Source organism: Anolis sagrei, chromosome X (assembly GCF_037176765.1).
Source record: "Anolis sagrei isolate rAnoSag1 chromosome X, rAnoSag1.mat, whole genome shotgun sequence".
In the NCBI taxonomy this organism is placed as follows: domain Eukaryota; kingdom Metazoa; phylum Chordata; class Lepidosauria; order Squamata; family Dactyloidae; genus Anolis; species Anolis sagrei.
Window position 1 is genome coordinate 32,515,954 of NC_090034.1, and position 17,540 is coordinate 32,533,493.

The following is a 17,540-nucleotide window of genomic DNA, read 5'->3' on the forward strand; positions in this document are numbered from 1 at the left end:
GGTTCGACGGCGGCCTATATGAGGCGCCGTCCCCCCGCTTCCTCCGCGAGTGTGAGTGTGTGGGGTGTGTGGCTCTCTGTTTGCTCGCGCTCTCTCTCTCTGTGTCTGTGGGGGAGGCCGGCTCGCCCGCCCGCCCGCCATGCGCTATGGCCATGTCCGTCAGCCCCGACGAGGAGGACTACGACTCGGAGCAGGAGCAGGAGCAGGTTCGAAGGGGAAGGGGCCCGGGAGGGGTCAAAAGCCTTCGGGCTGGGCGGCTTCGCGGGAAGAGAGAGAGAAAAAAAGGCCAGGAGGGGCGGGGGGCGGAGGAGACAATGTGGGAACGGCGGCTCTTCCCTTGTCTGCCACCTCCCCTTCCCCAGCTTAGCTGGTCTCGAAAGAAAGCTAATATTTTCAAGGGAGAGGAAAAGCAGACCGACGGAAGCCACTTGGAGGGGCTTTTGTGCTCCCAGGAGCTTCCGAACTTGCCCCGAGGCGCCTTGATTTGCACCAGGAAGTGGAAGAAGTGCTTTTTTTTGCTTTGCAAGGGGTATCTTTGGCAATCTGGGCTGTTGTGGTGTGTAAGCAAGAGGGGCTGGGTGATCTCTGCAGTGTGGGTGGATCCCAATTTTTCTGTCTCTTTGTTCGGGATCTCATCTTGCCAAGGCGGTGTTTGGCTCCCCTGAAGGTGGTCTTCCCATTTTCCAGGCATGGGGCATTCCAAAAGGCATCAGCAGCCCTTCTGCTGTCACAAACTTCGGCCCAGAAAGGCGTGTCCTGCGAAAGGTGCTGGTGTCTACACTGTCAGGTTAATGCAGTTTGACACCCCTTGAGCTGCCATCGCAAAGGACTTTTCTCTCTTGAGTAAAATATGCATGGGGTAAGGATAATAAGAAGCTTTATGTTTATTTTATTACTTTATAATTATTTTATAATTATTTATATCCCTTGAAGGGACTCGGGGCGGCTTACAACAAAACTACAAATACACAAATGATATAACACAGACAGTATCGCATATCAATTAATTAAAAACAAAATAGTACGAACCGTGTAAACATAAATAAATAGTTTAAAAGACTATTTATCCCTCTAAAAGCAGTATATATATATAAATGCTGTTTAAAACCAGCCAATTCCTATGATCAAAGTATACAGCATTATAAATTATACTTCTAATAACCATATAAGATTCTGTCCAATAGTGTGGTGGATACACTTAGCTATTATCAAAAGCCTGCTTAAATAGCCAGGTTTTCAACTCCTTCCTGAGAGTTACTAGGGTGTGTGCTTGTCTAATTTCCTTGGGGAGGGCCACCACCAAGAAGTCTCTGTCCCCCCCCCCCCCCCTTGCTTGTGAGGAATACGGGTGTGATCATATCCCGGCTTACCTTGAAACTGATCTTCATCAATATGCTAGCTGCTCCTTATTCAGAAATGTGCCCCTCCTCCTTTCATTGAATCACAGTGTTAGAAAAGCCCCCCAAGGGGCTTCTGCCATAAGGAAAGATGCCATCCAAGCTTTCCTGACTGATGACCATCCAGCCTCTTCTTAAAAACCACCAAAGAAGGAAGGAGGCTCCACCAGAATTGCGGGAAGAATATTCCACTGCACAACAGCTCTGTCAGGGAGTTGTCCCAAATGTTTTGGTGGGATCTTTTTTCCTGCCATTGGAATCTACTGCTCTGTTGTGTCCCAGTCTCCAGAGTAGTGTGAAAGCAAGCCTGCCCCTTTCTTCTCAATGGGACATCCTTTCAGATAGTGAAACATGGCTGTCATGTTAGTTGCCTTTTCTCTAAGCGAAACAGACCCAGCCTCCTAAGAGGCTCCTTAGAGGGCTTGATGTGGTCTGTCCTGATGTAATTTATATGTATTTCTTTCCTTTTGGCATTGAATGTTTGCCATGCATGTTGGAAACCACCCTGAGTCCTTTCGGGGAGATAGGGCAGTCTACAAATAAAGTTTTATTATTATTGTTTCCAAATCTTAGACCCTTTTGCTGGCCCTTCTCAGGACACCTTTCATCTTGTTCATATCCCTCTAGAGCTAGGCATGGGAACCCTTGTTTCCCTGGGAAGGATCACAGCCTGGAGAGAAATAGACACACGTAGAATCACGTGGAAAAGGACCCGATGGGCCATCTAGTGTAGCCCTCTGCCATGCAAGAAAGGCATAATCAAAGCACCCATGAGAGATGGCCATCCAGCTATCTGTTTAAAAGCCTCCAAGGAAGGCACTTCCACTACACTCCGAGGCAGAGAGTTCCACTGTTGGACAGCTGTAAGTTCTTCCTAATGTTCAGGTGGGATCTCCTCTCCTGTCATTTAAACACATGGTCCCAATACTTAATTTCCAGGGGAGCAGAAAACAAGCGTCTACAGCATCTGCTGGTTAAACTCAAGACCAAGGCCTTTAGTTTCGCCACATGTCTTTCAGAGAGTAAATGTTGTTTTCTGGGGATTTTCTTCCAAGCAAACATGTTACGACATGTTCCACAGCATTTACAAACTCCATTCCCGGGAATGTGTTCTAGATCTGAGTCTCTGAATTCCTTCAGGTACATTTTTCTGTTGCGGGTTTTCTAGGCAGTCTGCTATGTTCTCTCTCTCTATGTTCTCTCTCTCTCTCTCTATAAAGCAAAATCCAGCAGCTGGAGCAGGCATGAGCAAACGTTGGCCCTCCAGGTGTTTTGGACTTCAACTCCCACAATTCCTATCGGCTGTGAGGACTTGTGGGAGCTGAAGTCCAAAACACCTGAAGGGTCGGAGTTTGCCCATGCCTGAGCTGAAACAATAAAGTAGCCACTTCAATACCTACTAAATGATCAGGTGAGTACCGATGTATTTAACTGGCACCTGAATTGCCAGAGAGAGTGGAGCCATCACTGGATTGACTTCTAGGTTCAGAGCAGAAGTTTCTTTTTGTCCAAGAACAAGATCTGGAATTGTTGCCCCAGCTCCTATTTGCATGCCTTTGATTCATGAGCGGATCAGCAACAACAGTGTCTTGTGACACTGCACAGGCTTACAGATTTATTTGGCATTCAGGGAGAGTTTTTTTGCTGGGATAGACCAACTTGTTTACCCCTCCAAGTAATTTATTTTGCACCTCAAAGCACCCTCTCAAGACATTAGAGCTCTGGGCTTCTTAATTCATGTAAATGTGCAGGTATTTGAACACAATGGTTTAGTTTTCTGGGAACTGCAAGTGATCTGAGAAGCGATGGGCTTGAGGGGTGAGCAAGTTGTAGTGTATTCATTCAGGGATTTTTTTTCAGAACCACGCCTGGAAGTGTGACATGTGAGCAACATGAGGAGAAAGCTAGTGTTTGAAAACATGTAGGGAACGTGCACACACAAAATGAAAACATGCAGTGCCTCTCTAGAGCAAGTCTTATATTTGCGCTCATCTAAACTTGCTACTGCAAGGTTAAGTGTTCACCTGGCATCCTGGAGATGCCTGGGATTTGAATTCAAGACCCTTCGCTTGTAGCATAGGTTTTTTTTTTAAAATTTTCAGTGGCTTCAACACAATGTATGGGGAAATCAGCACTCCAACAGTTGTACAAATGCAAAGTATAGGCAGTCTCCAAATTATGAAGAAGATAGGTTCTGTAGGTTTGTTCTTAAGTTGAATTTGTATGTAAGTTGGAACAGGTATATTTTAAGTGTAACTATAGCCAAAAATATATATTCCTTGGCGTTGTGTGTTTTCTTTGCTGCCTGTGCCCCTGTTCAGAAGATTTCACCTCAATTTCTGTCCCTGTGATCATTGGATTTTGAAAAATGTGGCTTGTTGTGGAAACAAGGATTGAGGATAAAGCTTCAGAGTCCTTTCCCTCATGATTACTCATGAGGGAGTTATTTTCCTTTCCTGGTGGTAGATTTCTCTTACTTCCTGTTTCCTTACTCCCGTTTTTAACTAAGAGATATTTGTAACTTGGAGACCACCTGTAGTAATGACATCAGAGTGGTTTCTTCATTGTTCAGCTTTGTTGCCTCTTCACAATCAGGATTTAATTCTCAGCATTTAGTTAAGGTGGGGCCTTTTGTTTTTTTCCCCTCCCTAGAATCGGTCCGTTGGGCGGCCCAAAGGCAAACTGGGGCCCAGCTCTGCTGTCAAACTCGCCGCAAACCGGACCACGGCTGGTGCCCGCCGGAGAAGAACACGATGCCGCAAGTGCGAGGCCTGTCTGCGCACCGAGTGCGGCGAGTGCCACTTCTGCAAAGACATGAAGAAGTTTGGCGGGCCAGGCCGCATGAAGCAGTCCTGCATTATGCGGCAGTGCATTGCGGTAAGCCTCCGGTCACCTGCGCGGCATTGTCCGGCCAGGAAAATGCTGGCGAGTCTTTCTCCGGCCCCCAAAACAAATGTGATCTCGACTTTTGTGGACGAGGGCGTAGAGCGCTGCAAGGCAAGCCAGGTCTGTGACCCTTTTTTGTCTGCTCTAACTGGCAGAAAGGGCTCCCTCCCCCCAATAACTAGATTTGCCTGGAATGGCATAGTTTTGGAAGGATTAGTTGAATGGCTGAAAGTAGCAAGTGTTTCTGGTCACTTGCCACTGCTCTGAAATGGCATCTACTTCTGTATTCACTGAGTGAATTGGATGCTATATTGGGTTCTACAGAAATACATCAATCTCGCCTTCCTCCTGGCAGCCCAGGCATTTTCTGCTTGATTCTGGCCTTAAAGGCTCAAAATTCTGTTCCTATAGGCCAAGAGGCCCTGTTATGTTGACTGAGCAGAAATCTATACCAGTAACCAGGCTTCTGTTGACAATCACTTACTTTTTCTGATTAACCCATTTGCCAACTGTGGTGCCCAAGAATTCTTATTAACTTTCTGATCATTATTTCTTGTTTCAGAAAAAGGCTTCTTATGGGCCTCAAATGTACAATTCCGCAGGATGGGGGCATGGAGTGACCAAACCACCTAATAAAGGGTTGTAGGGTGCAGTTAGTTCTGAAAATAATATTTTGTGGGGCTGAGTTGTAAACTACAGGCTCGCTGCGTTTGATGGTAGCGGGACTCGAAACAAGATCCCAATAGCTACTTTGCCAAAAGTGACTGTAGACAAAGTGGAGAGCTCTGTGCCTCCCCCCGCCCCCCCCCCCCCACTTCCCCCAGCCTTTGAGTTAAGAATGATAAGCCGCAGAGGCATTGTGGGCCTTTCCACAAACCGGCCATGCCCAGTGCCGAGAGCTCGGGGAGGGAAGACTTTGGCAGGGGCCGACGCTGATTCATTGCTACCCACTTCCTGACCCTCTTCTCCTTTCTTCCCTTGCGGGTGTTTAGCCAGTACTGCCCCATACGGCTGTGTGCCTGGTGTGTGGGGAAGCAGGGAAGGAAGACACGGCGGAGGAGGAGGGGGGCAAGTTTAATCTCATGCTTATGGAATGTTCCATCTGCAACGAAATCATACACCCAGGATGCCTTAAGGTAAGGGCCGGTGGAAAGCAGGGGTGAGTGGCCCCCTGGGATAGGGGGGGCGAGTGGGGAGGCAACGCAGATGTGTCTGGCTCAGTGGCGTACGGATCTCAGACTTCCCAAGGTGCTTGTAGTGGTAGACGTTAGTGTGGCCCTCCTTCCCTTAGGCAACGATCTAGGCCCGGTCCAATGTAACCCACAGAGCTTTCCTGTCATGCTCATGCTGTCCCCCTCTCCCTACCAGGTGCGGGAATCGGATGGCGTGGTGAACGAAGAGCTGCCAAACTGCTGGGAATGTCCAAAGTGCAACCATGCTGGCAAAACGGGGAAAGTGAGTGTCACTAGAATGAAGTCGCACCGATTGCAAGTCTGCTCTTTTCTCTTTTGCAAGCTTGCTCCTCCTTTTTGGACATGCCATGGGCCATTTGCTACTGCTAGGTGACCGTGTCCCAACTGATGAGCCACATCTTCTGAACTTTCCAGGAATGCCAAGCTACCCTCCCCAGGGGCTCTTTTGTTTGCGTTTGGAGACTAGAATGCGGTCTGGCAGGTGGCACCGTTCCTACTGTAGGAAGATTTTGGGTCTTTTCTAGTTTCCTTGCCAGGGTGAGGACCCTTTTTAAGCTCAGGACCCAAACTAAGTAGCAGAGAAGCTCTTGGGAGGAGAAATGGTAGACGCTTTGAGGGCACATTCTCAATTTAGGTGAAAGTCGCTAGGTCTGCTGGGCTTCATTGCCTGGGGCCACATCTGAGAATGGGCTTAACCTAAAGTTGTGACTCCTTGGAATAGCAAAAGACTCATGTTCAGGAAGGGATCTTTGGCTCTTTTCAAATTGTATAGCTCTCCTTGCCTGCTGTGAAGGTTCAGCTCTGGTGTAATAGGCAAATGTGTTTCTCTTCAAAGAGTGGTAGTTATGCCCAAATGGAAAACTCTCATAGACTCCTTATTTTTTTGCATGGGGAAAGGCATTAATGAGACTCTTGTCTGCCTCTCCCTAGCGAGGTAGTGAGCCATTATGTAGAGTGAAGCATTGCCAGCTCTCCAGTCTTACCTAGCTTTATTGAGTGATGCTACGAAATACCTTTCTCACCCCTAAAATAGGTGAAAGTGTCAAATCCAGGGTTGATTTTCTGATGCTGCCTAGAAAGCCCCAGTAAAAAGACATAAGATATAAAGTTTGCTTGTGTGTTTTGTGTCTCTGGTGTACAAGCAAAAGCGCGGGCCTGGGTTCAAGTATGCGTCCAACCTCCCTGGCTCCCTCCTCAAAGAACAGAAGATCAACCGGGAGAACAAGGAGGTGGTCCCGGATCCCAGCAAGCGGAAAGGGGAGTGCGAGGAGCCCCCCCGGAAGAAAGTGGATGACCGCTCCCCCAAGCCCTCTCTGGTGGACCCGCTGCTGCGGAGGAAGTCGGAAGAAGCTCACTTGCGGCGAAAGCGGAAATTTGAAAAGCCTCCAGAACCAGCCCTGAGGAAGCGGGTGAGTCCTGGCAGGGTCCGCCTGCTCAGGTTGATGCTAAAGGGTCAGGGTTTCTTCCGAAAGAGAGAGAAGAGAAGGGAGCCAGGTGGAATATGGGATGCCTGTAGTGTTAATTCTTAACAGGCCCTCAATCGGAGAGACATATCTGCTCTTGTCTGCTTATTATTATTATTATTAAACTTTATTTGTACCCCGCTAGCATCTCCCGAAAGACTCGATGCGGCTTACAAAGGCCAAGGCCTCAACACAACAACAGCAAACAATAACAATACAATACAAAGCAAAAAATAAAACAATAAGCACTGACAAAAACATTACACTATTACACATTAAAAACAGGGCCGGGCCAATGATGGGTACAGGTTAAAAAGTGCTGGATGTGACGGTGGTATGTTGGAATTCTGTGCAAGTGCAATGTGAAGAGAGTCTTAACTCTAATAAAGTGCTTTTAAGCTGGATTGCCTGGTTCACTCTTCAACCATGGGAGGGTGGAACTAAAAGACTGATTTTGGGAGCAAGAGAGAGAAGAGCTGAAATTCTCCATGCTGAAGCTTTAGAGCAGGGGTCCTCAAACTTTTTAAACAGAGGGCCAGGTGACAGTCCCTCAAACTGTTGGAGAGCCAGATTATAATTTGAAAAAAACATGAATGAATTCCTATGCACGCTGCACATATCTTATTTGCAGTGCAAAAAACAATTAAAAGCAATAAAATAATTAAAATGAAGAACCATTTTAACAAATATTAGTTAAAATGCTTTTCGCTGATGAGATAGGATTGCTGCTGCTGCTGCTGTTGTTGCTGTGTGCTTTCAAATCGTTTCACACTTAGGTTGACCCTAAGCGAGGGCCGGGTAAATGACCTTGGAGGGCTGTATCCGGCCCCTGGGCCTTAGTTTGAGGACCCCTGCTTTAGAGTATGTCTTTCTGTTGATGAACCTCTTCCCAAATTTAGCCTCAAATTGGACCTATTGGAAGGATGCGGCCCAGCACCTTTCCAAGTTTGGGTTCAAGCTTGAAGCAGATTCACAAACAAGAATGTATCAGAACAATTCAAATACTTCAAAGCAATACAAAGCCATGCTTAAGTGTGGATTCATGTAAAAGCAAAGATAGGCCCCCCAAGCCTTTTATGTACAAGGCATGTACAGTAGAGTCTGGTTTATCCGACATTCCGTCTTATCCAACACTCCCTTTTTATTCCAGCATTTCCCCTTCAATTAAAGGAGCGCTCCCCAACTCCCTCTCCATTCCCAATAAGTGAAAAGGGCAAGGCAAGGAGGAGGAAAGGGGGAAAAGAGGCAGGACCGGAAGTGGAAGCGTCCTCCCTCCTTCCCGCTGTGATTTCCACGCTCCTCTGGGCTACTCTAGCTCCGAGGCGTTACTTTCCTTTAACCCTGTTGTTAGTACTCTAAGTGTCTGGTACCGTGTCGGACAGGTAACAGTAGAAGATTCCGTATTTGACATTTTCGTTTATCCGACATTCTGCCATCTCGTTTATATTGGATAAGTGAGACTCTACTGTATTCACTTTGTCCTGGAATGACGGCAATGTAGGTGTTAGGTGGGCCTCCATGAGGAGGGTAGTCTGCACTTGATGTAACAAGAATATGTCTTTTTAAAAAGAGTTCATAATACATTTAATTATCTTTGCAGAAAAAAAGGGATTGGGATGGTGGGAAAAGAAAGAGGCCTCTCCACATTAGGTTTTTCCTCCTCCTCTCACATTTCTAGTGAGGGTATGATACTAAAGCATGGGGTTTCTCTTTCCAGAGGCGATCCTGGAAGTCTCCAGATGACCGGAGTGGCATGGTCAAGCCCTCGCGGCGTTTCAAGCAGGAGCCTGAAGATGACCTCCCTGAGGACCCTCCAAAAAGCAGAGACAGTGACCAGTCTCGTTCCAGCTCCCCGATGGCCGGTCCCAGTTCAGAGGGGGCGGAATCCCGTGATAAGAAGAAGTTCAAGATCCGTCGCAAGACTCGCCTCCCCAACAAGGAGCTCAGCAAGGAACTCAGCAAGGAACTCAACCAGGAGATCCAAAAGACGGAGAACAGCCTGGCCCAGGAGAACCACCAGCCCATCAAGTCCGAGCCGGAGAGCGAGAACGAGGAGCCCAAGCGCCTGCTTGGTCCGGAGCGGCCCCACCGCTTCAACAAGAGCCTCAATGGCACACCTCGGGAGCTCCGGCACCAGCTCTCGCTCAACCTGCGCAGCAGCAACGTCAGCACCCCCCGGGCCCTCCCCCGGCCTCCCCCATCCCTCTCGCCCCCCAAGTGCATGCAGATGGAGCGCCACGTTATCCGCCCACCCCCCATCAGCCCCCCACCAGACTCTCTCCCACTGGACGACGGGGCAGCCCACGTAATGCAGAGGGAAATCTGGATGGCTGTCTTCCGCTACCTCAGTCACAGCGAGCTGTGTCTCTGCATGAGAGTGTGCAGGACCTGGAATCGATGGTAAGACATGCAGGAGGTTGGATCCTGTAATGGGATCAAGGGCTCGAGGACACTGATGTTGTGCTTGTAAATTGGGAAAGAAATCACACCAAATCAAGATTTCAAAGCTGAACATCATGGGTTTGTTTTGAAAGAAAGAGGAAGTTTCTAGAGCTGCTTTGTGCCTCAGTTAAGCAGTAAGAAACTGATATAAATCAAAAGAATGAATAATAGACCTCACAGTGCCATTAAAAAGTGCAGAAGGTGGGCTCATTTTATTGGTGTATATGGAGTTGTTACTGGAGTGTATCTGGTTCTCTTGGGAACTCTTCTCTCATTCTACAAAATTCAGTATGATTCAAATGACACATTGAACTATTTTGGTTGTGCAGGAGCAAGGAATGTGCTGCCTCCCACAACCAAAACCTATCTAGGATTCAACTTTCTCCTCTGGAGGGCACCAGAGAAGTATCCTGGGTCTCAGATGCCCTCCAGTAATCCTAGAGCAGCATTTCTCAACCTGGGGGTTGGGACGTCTGAGAGAGGGTCATGATGGGGTGTCAAAGGGGTCGCCAAAGCCTATCAGAAAAACAGCATTTTCTGTTGGTCATGGGGGTTCTGTGTGAAAAGTTTGGCCCAATTCTATCATTGGTGGGATTCAGAATGCTCTTTAAAGGTAGGTGAACGATAAATCCCAGCAATTACAACTCCCAAATTTTAAGGTCTATTTTCCCCCAAACTCCACCAGTGTTCACATTTCGGCATATTGAGTATTTGTGCCAAGTTTGGTCCAGATCCACCATTGTTTGAGTCCACAGTGCTCTCTGGATGTAGAGGAACTACAACTCCAAAACTCAAGGTCAATGTCCACCAAACCCTTTTAGTGTTTTCTGTTGGTCATGGGAGTCCTGTGTGCCAAGTTTGGTTCAGTTCCATTGTTGGTGGAGTTCAGAATGCTTTTTGATTGTAGGTGTACTATAAATCCCAGCAACTGCAACTCCCAAGTGACAAAATCAACCCCCCCCCCAACCCCACCAGTATTCAAATTTGGGTATATCAGGTATTTGTGCCAAATGTGGTCCAGTGAATGAAAACACATCCTGCATATCCGATATTTACATGACTATTCATAATGTTAGCATTCTATGTCCTGATTGCATTTTCTCAGTTTGTATTCACCATCTTGTTTATTTGTACAGAGCATTCATGCTTTTTTTCTTCTGTGCCTCCCAGTTGACTCCCAATTTGTGGAGAACCCTCCTTAGTGATGTTATTTTTCAATGTGATTTGAGTAGGTATCTCTTTCAGCCCAAGTGTCAGGATGATTTTCTTATGAAACCTTCTGTCTTCTCCTTCCAGGTGCTGTGATAAAAGACTGTGGACCAAAATAGACCTAAACCACTGCAAGTCCATCACTCCCCTCATGCTCAGTGGCATTATTCGGAGGCAGCCAGTCAGCCTCGATTTGAGCTGGACAAACACGTCCAAGAAGCAGCTGAGCTGGCTCATCAACCGACTCCCAGGTAATGTCTGTTGAGATGGAGGGGGCTGTCATACATCTCAAGCATACATGGTGGTAGTGGGCACTTGCCAGTCAGTATCCCAATACACTTTGCCTTGTGTGGGCTCCACATTGTGTGGGCTCCTCAGCCAAATGTCTGCTGTTGATGCAACAGGGAGAGGTTGCCTTAGTCTGGGATCCTGTCTACAAGCCCTGCCATAAAGAGTGCGATCCTTCTGGGGGAGATGATGTTTTGGGCTCCATTGTCAAATTTATTTGTGCTCATTGTTTCTTGTGCCTGTGGCATCCTTTTTAAAAAAAGCCTTTGCTTTGCTTTGTGCCTCATGCATCCCAAAGCTTGGGCACCAGTGCATTCAGCTATGTTCATTTTGAGCTCTAGGTTTTGCAATGGGGCTCTTCCTTGTGTGATTGCATGAAAAAAAGCTTCTATACCAATCCATTTTGGGGAAGATGCTCTCTTGTGTAGTACTGTTAGTTCAGCTATGATACCAAAATTCCCTTTCCTTTCTGTTTATCTCTCTCTCCCTCCTCTCTAGGCCTCCGAGATTTGCTGTTGGCAGGATGCTCATGGATTGCTGTGTCCGCTCTCTGCAGCTCCAGTTGCCCACTCCTCCGAATGCTGGATGCCCAGTGGGTGGAGGGCCTTAAAGATGCCCAAATGCGAGACCTTTTGTCCCCTCCAACTGACAACAGGCCTGGTACTTCCTCTTGTTCGATTCTAGGGAGAGGTTGGGTCTGCTTTCTGGGGAGGAACCCTTGAGCCCAGGGCTCTCTCCTTTGAGCGTAGAATATGGGTCAGATGCGGTAGCGCAGCGGGTTAAACCATTAAGCTGCAGAAATTGCTGACCGGAAGGTCAGCAGTTTGAATCCATGGGATGGGGTGAGCTCCCATTGATAACCCCAGCTTCTGCCAACCTAGTGGTTTGAAAACATGCAAATGTGAGTAGATCAGTACCACTTCAGCGGGAAGGTAATGGCGCTCCATGCAGTCATGCTGGCTACATGACCTTGGAGGCGTCTACGGACAACGCCAGCTCTTTGGCTTAGTTATGGAGATAAGCCTCCCCCCCCCCCCCCAAGTCGGATTCGACTCAACCTAATGTGAAGGGGAAACCTTTACCTGTATTTCTTGAAAACATTCGTTTTTTGGCAGGGAAAAGCTAGCCAAATTCTATGAGTAATATTCAGGTTTTTAAAGAAAATCCTTTGTAAATATAAGCAAGAGCAGGTGGGGCTAGTGAAGAGCAGACAAAGGAGCTGATAAGATGCCAAGTAGGACATAGATGGGAGGCACAGATCCTGTGTCTTGGTTGCCTCCTGTGTTATGTTCGCCTGCAAAATGTGCTTCATTCTGTTGTCTTCCATAAACATCTCATTTATTATGTGTAGCAGCCTTGTTCTTGAGAGTCTTGGTACTTCAAAGACAGGGCTGTCAAAACTCACTTTCATCAAGGGCCACATCAGACTTATGGTTGCATTCAAAGGGCCATTGAATCTATGGAACGGAGAATCCATGGATACAGAGGGTCTGGAACCTCTGAAGAACAGAGACCAGGAGGCATTATGTGAAGAGGAATGGTTATTAATTTCCCCTGATGGTTTGTTTCACAGGTCAAATCGACAACCGGAGCAAACTGCGCAATATCACAGAATTGCGCCTATCGGGGCTGGATATCACCGATGCGTCCTTGCGCCTGATCATCCGCCACATGCCTCTCCTATCCCGACTCAACCTCAGCTACTGCAACCACATGACGGACCAGTCCATCAACCTGCTCACAGCGGTGGGGACCCCTACGCGGGACTCCTTGACTGAGGTCATCTTGCAAGGTACAATGGGGATTATGGGGCTTGGCAAACCTACCGCAATCCCTTAGTTTGAACTATCAGGGACGACAGCAGAAATATTATTTAACAACACGTCTCGCTTTCATAAGGTGAATTAGGCTGTCAGCGCAGTCCCTAATGTTGTCTTTAGTTTTTGGACATCTTTCCCTCATGTATCCAGGAGCTAGAATGCCCCTTTCTTGTTCCTTTTTGAGAGGCAAAACCTTTTAAATTTATTTTGAAAACCAAAATATTTTCAAGAAAGGGGTATTCAGAGCACACTGTAGTATTTGAACTGTTCTTTACATAGTTCACCTTAGTCACATCCTGCTTAGACTACTGTAACGATCTCTACATGGGGCTGCCTTTGAAGATAGTTCAGAAGCTTCAGCTGGTTCAGAGATCGGCAGCCAGGTTACTTACTGGAGCCCTGTATGGCAGCTTCATTGGCTAAATACAAAGTGCTGGTCATTACCATTAAAGCCCTAAATGGCTCGGCCCCAGGCTACTTGACTGACCGCATCTTCTCCTACAAACCAGCTTGGGCACTGCAGTCAGTAGAGGAGGCCCTGCTCTCAGTCCCACCCCCATCCCAAGTATGGCCAGTGGGAATGAGAGAGAGGGCCTTCTCCATGGTTGCCCCCCACCTCTGGAATCCCTCCCTAAAGAAATAAAGCTGCCCCCCTCCTTTCCTTAAAAAACCAAAAACGACTCACCTTTGTGCACTAGCATATGGAAAAGAGGAGGATTAGACAGTGTAAGATCACTACCAGACCTCTGGTTGAGAATTATTTTGTATCCGGGCTCTGCTAATCCATGTTAGCCCAGTTATCATCCCTGGCCACAAAACCAACTCTCACAATGTTGTGAATGATAGTTGACTTCTGTAGATCAATGAATTGTTTTATGTTCAGATATTACATCATTATATAGTTTTTGTTTGATTACATTTGCTTTGATCTATTGATGTTAGGTTCTAAATGTTGTTGTGGGATTTTTCGGGGGTTATGATGTTGGTACTTGTTTTATGGAGGCGTTGAATGTTTGCCACTGTATGTTGGAATCCGCCCTGAGTCCCTCTGGGGAGACAGGGTGGAATATAAAGTTTTATTATTATTGTTGTTGTTATGTAAATACATTGAAACTGTTTTTAGTGTAGGTTACAGTTTAATTCTGCTTCTGTGTCGATTTAGCACAGGGGTTCCCAAAGTACGGCCCGGGGGCCGGATCCTCTCCCGCTCGGGGGCTGGGAAGGAAGAGGGAGGTGGAGGCGAGGTGGAGGCGCGGACACTCTGAGTGCTGGGTCTGAATGGAGGGAGTGAGAAGGCAGGCAAGCAGATCAGGGCCTTCCTGCCCCCCTTCCAGCCCCCGGATGCTCCATCTCCGCCTGTAGAGCTCCAGGGTGTATGAGGCGTGGTGCACCATGGCTGGGGCTGCAAGGTTGGCAGGCAGCGAGATGCACGTCTGTCTCTTTTCTCCACGCTCCTAGCCAGCCACTCTCCTCTTGCTGCTCCTGTTGCCCCCGGACGGGAGACGGAGATGGAGCATCTGGGGGCTGGGGGCAGGAAGGCCCCGATCTGCTTGCCTGCCTGCCTGCCTTCCAATCCTTCCTTCCCTCCTTTTGCCTTTCTTTCCCCTTTCCTTCTTTCCTTATATCCTTCTCCCCTTCCATCCTTCCTTCTTTCTGCCTTAATCCCTTCCCTCCCTTCTCCTTTCCTGGCTTTTCCATTTCTTCCTTCTTTCCTTCGGCACTTGGCCGCTCCCTCCCTCCATTCAGATTAAGCTCCGCCTCCTCATCCTCGCCCTCCGCAGCAGCAGCAGCAGCAGGGCAAAGGGGCCACACAAAGGCCAGTATTCCATTTGCAGCATATCAGGTTTTTGTGCCAAATTTGGTAAAGACCCATCATTGTTTGAGTTCACAGTGCGCTCTGGATGTAGGTAAACCACAACTCCAAAACTCAAGTCCAATGCCCTTCAGTTTACTTCAGGAGACTATTGTTGTTGTTGTTATTGCTCCTGCAGTAATTCTATCTTCCTGCCTGGCAGAAGGAAGGGGCTGGACTAGATGACCTTTGGGGGTCCCTTCCAATTGTATGAGTCTAATAATAATAATAATATACTAATGCTATCTTCCTGCCTGGCAGAAAGAAGGGGCTGGACTAAATGACCTTTGGGGGTCCCTTCCAACTGAGTTTAATAATAATAATAATAATAATAATAATAATAATAATAATGTCTCTCTCTCTCCCCCCCCCCCCTTCCAGTATGTTCTGTTGGTCATGGGAGTTCTGTATGCCAAGTTTGGTTCAGATCCATTTTGGAGGCGCTCAGAATGCTCTTTGATGGCTGGTGAACTATAAATCCTCAGAACTGCAATTCCCAAATGTCAGGGTCTCTTTTCCCTATTCAGCTGTGAATGTGATTTGATAGCTTTCCATTGAATGTTTAAAGCAGGCATGGGCCAGCTTGGGCCCTCCTTGTTTTGGACTTCACTCCCACTACTGGCTGTTAGGAATTGTGGGAGTTGAAGTCCAAAACACAAGGAGGGCCCAAGCTGGCCCATGCCTGCTTTAAAGAATAGTAATAATGTTTAATTCTATTGTAATGTTTCATATATTTGTAGATTTAAAATTGTATTGAAATGTAAGCTGTTTTGGCCCCTTCCACACAGCTGTATAAAATCCACACTTAACTGGCTTACATGGATTCTGATAATGCAGTTCAAAGCAGATATTGTGGATTATCTGCCTTGATATTCTGGGTTATATGGCTGTTTGGAAGGGCACTTTCAGACAGGCCCTATATCCCAGGATCTGATCCTAGGTTTTCTGTTTATCCCAGATTATCTGGCAGTGCAGACTCATATAATCCAGTTTAAAGCAGAAAACCTGGGATCAGATCCTGGGATATAGGGCGTCTGGAAGGGCCCACAGTCTCCTTGTGGAGACAAAAAGTGGTGTATAAATAAACGTAATATTAATTTGTAGAACAGAAATCTGTTCCTGGTTTGAAAGTGTTATTTTCTGTTTAATTGTGCGGCCCTTACTTTGAAAGTAGTTGTTCTCATCCAGAAACTGTGTGGCTGCCACAAACTATTGGCCCAAAAGTTTGGCCAATAGGCTGATCAGTAAACATATTCATGGGTTCCTGCTGTTATAGTAAGCCTGTTACCCATGCTACGACATGCTTGAAGTCAAATTTTCATTTATTTGTAATTAGAAATAAATGTTTCACAATATATAAAACAAATGTTTCACAATATTCCCGTGTAAACTATAGTCCGGCCCTCCAACAGTCTGAGGGACAGTGAACTGGCCCCGTGTTCAAAAAGTTTGAGGACCCCTGATTTAGCATGTTAGCAACCATATTTCTTTAAATCTAAGATGCACATTAATTTTAGTCCCACTAGCAGAATAAGAAAGCTTTACTCATATATAAAAAGCCTCTATGATTCTAAAGATGTTTATATTGGGGGGGGGGTTCTTAGAATTGTGGCCTTGAATTGTATAGCACAGAGCTGTGAGTTGTGTAGCTCAAAGGCAATAGCTGTTGAAAGGCAGCTATTCACAAAACTATAGGATCCTAGAGTTGGCAAGAGATCCCCCAGGGCCATCCAGTCCAACCCCATTCTACCAGGCAGGAAGACACAATCAAAGCTCTCCTGACAGATGACCATGCAACTTGAAAGTCATACTTAGAACTGCCTCCTCCCCCCCCCCCTCTCTTCCTCGACAGACTGCAACAAGGTGACGGACCAGTGTCTCTCCTACTTCAAGCGCTGCGGGAGCATTTGCCAGATCGACCTGCGGTACTGCAAGCAGGTGACCAAGGAGGGCTGCGAGCAGTTCATAGCGGAGATGTCCGTGAGCGTTCAGTTCAGCCAAGTGGAAGAGAAACTGCTGCAGAAGCTGAGTTAGTGTTTCTGGGGGCATGAGTGTCCATAGAGGTGAAAAAGGGGAGGCCCAAAAACTCCTCAGAGAAACTGGACACCCCCCCCCCCCCCCGAAGTTGCCACGGGGTGGCGTTTGGGGAGTGCGCTGAGCACCACAATTCAAACTCTTTGAAACTTTTCAGTGGTCTCCCAATGCTCTGCTCAGGGCCTGTGACATACTTTTCCCTTTTGTGGCAGCGAAGGATTGCCCTGGCCAAGCGGAGGACTGGGTCTTGTCTACATGTTTTGGGAGAGACTCAAAGCAGTGATTCCTGCATTGTTACTTGGCGTTTCTGCCTTCTGAACTTTCTTTTCGTACAGCCTATGTTAAGTAGAACTATTTTTGTACAAATTTGTTTTAAAAAAGGTTATTTATGCAGCGACCCCGAAGGCAGTGGCTAATGATGTGATTTGGGTGTCAGTTTGCCATGTTCTTGAGGTAAAGGGAGAACAAAGACAAAAACAGTTGGCATACAAATTCTGGTTGGGAGGAGGGGAAAGTCGGATGATTCCTTCCCTTGGGGAAAAAAAAGTATGTTTGGATGGACAGTTTCGATACTCCAGAAACACTGTACGCATGAGGCAGAGAGGAGGCGGAAAAGACAGCCGACGGACGAACATGTTGCCAAGTTGCCCCTGTATAAACTCCCCTTTTCTGCATTTTTGAAAATGCCATGTTTGTGAACAGAGGGAAATGCGATTTCTGAACTCGGATACTTGCAGAACAAATGCATTTATACCACAAGTTTGGCCGTTTTGTTAGGTTCTTGTTTTAAGGTTTCACCTTGTTAATTTCCGATTGTAAAGTGAAGAGGGGAAAGAACACAGTTATATATATATATAAAGTGCCATTGTTAAGTGGTGTTTTTCTTCCCATTGACCTTCCTTCCTCATGCAGTTTTACCTCTGTTGAATTTGTATAAATGATTGTTTTAAAAAACA

General features: G+C 46.9%; 1 protein-coding gene across 7 annotated transcripts in view; it reads left to right on the forward strand.

Annotated features, from left to right (window-relative positions):
- Positions 1 to 17,540, forward strand: part of KDM2B (lysine demethylase 2B) — a 71,852-nt gene extending 54,312 nt beyond the window's left edge. For 3 of the 7 annotated variants that reach the window (XM_067473119.1, XM_067473123.1, XM_067473122.1), the window contains 9 exons: positions 4,050 to 4,274; positions 5,276 to 5,419; positions 5,652 to 5,738; positions 6,610 to 6,885; positions 8,657 to 9,339; positions 10,678 to 10,841; positions 11,377 to 11,538; positions 12,452 to 12,670; positions 16,403 to 17,540. In XM_067473119.1, coding sequence (XP_067329220.1) covers positions 4,050 to 4,274; positions 5,276 to 5,419; positions 5,652 to 5,738; positions 6,610 to 6,885; positions 8,657 to 9,339; positions 10,678 to 10,841; positions 11,377 to 11,538; positions 12,452 to 12,670; positions 16,403 to 16,584 — 2,142 coding nt within the window. In that variant the 3' untranslated portion in view covers positions 16,585 to 17,540. Of the gene's footprint in view, positions 1 to 4,049; positions 4,404 to 5,275; positions 5,420 to 5,651; positions 5,739 to 6,609; positions 6,886 to 8,656; positions 9,340 to 10,677; positions 10,842 to 11,376; positions 11,539 to 12,451; positions 12,671 to 16,402 lie in introns of all 7 variants that reach the window. The other 4 variants (XM_067473117.1, XM_067473118.1, XM_067473120.1 and 1 more) reach the window with 4 other exon arrangements.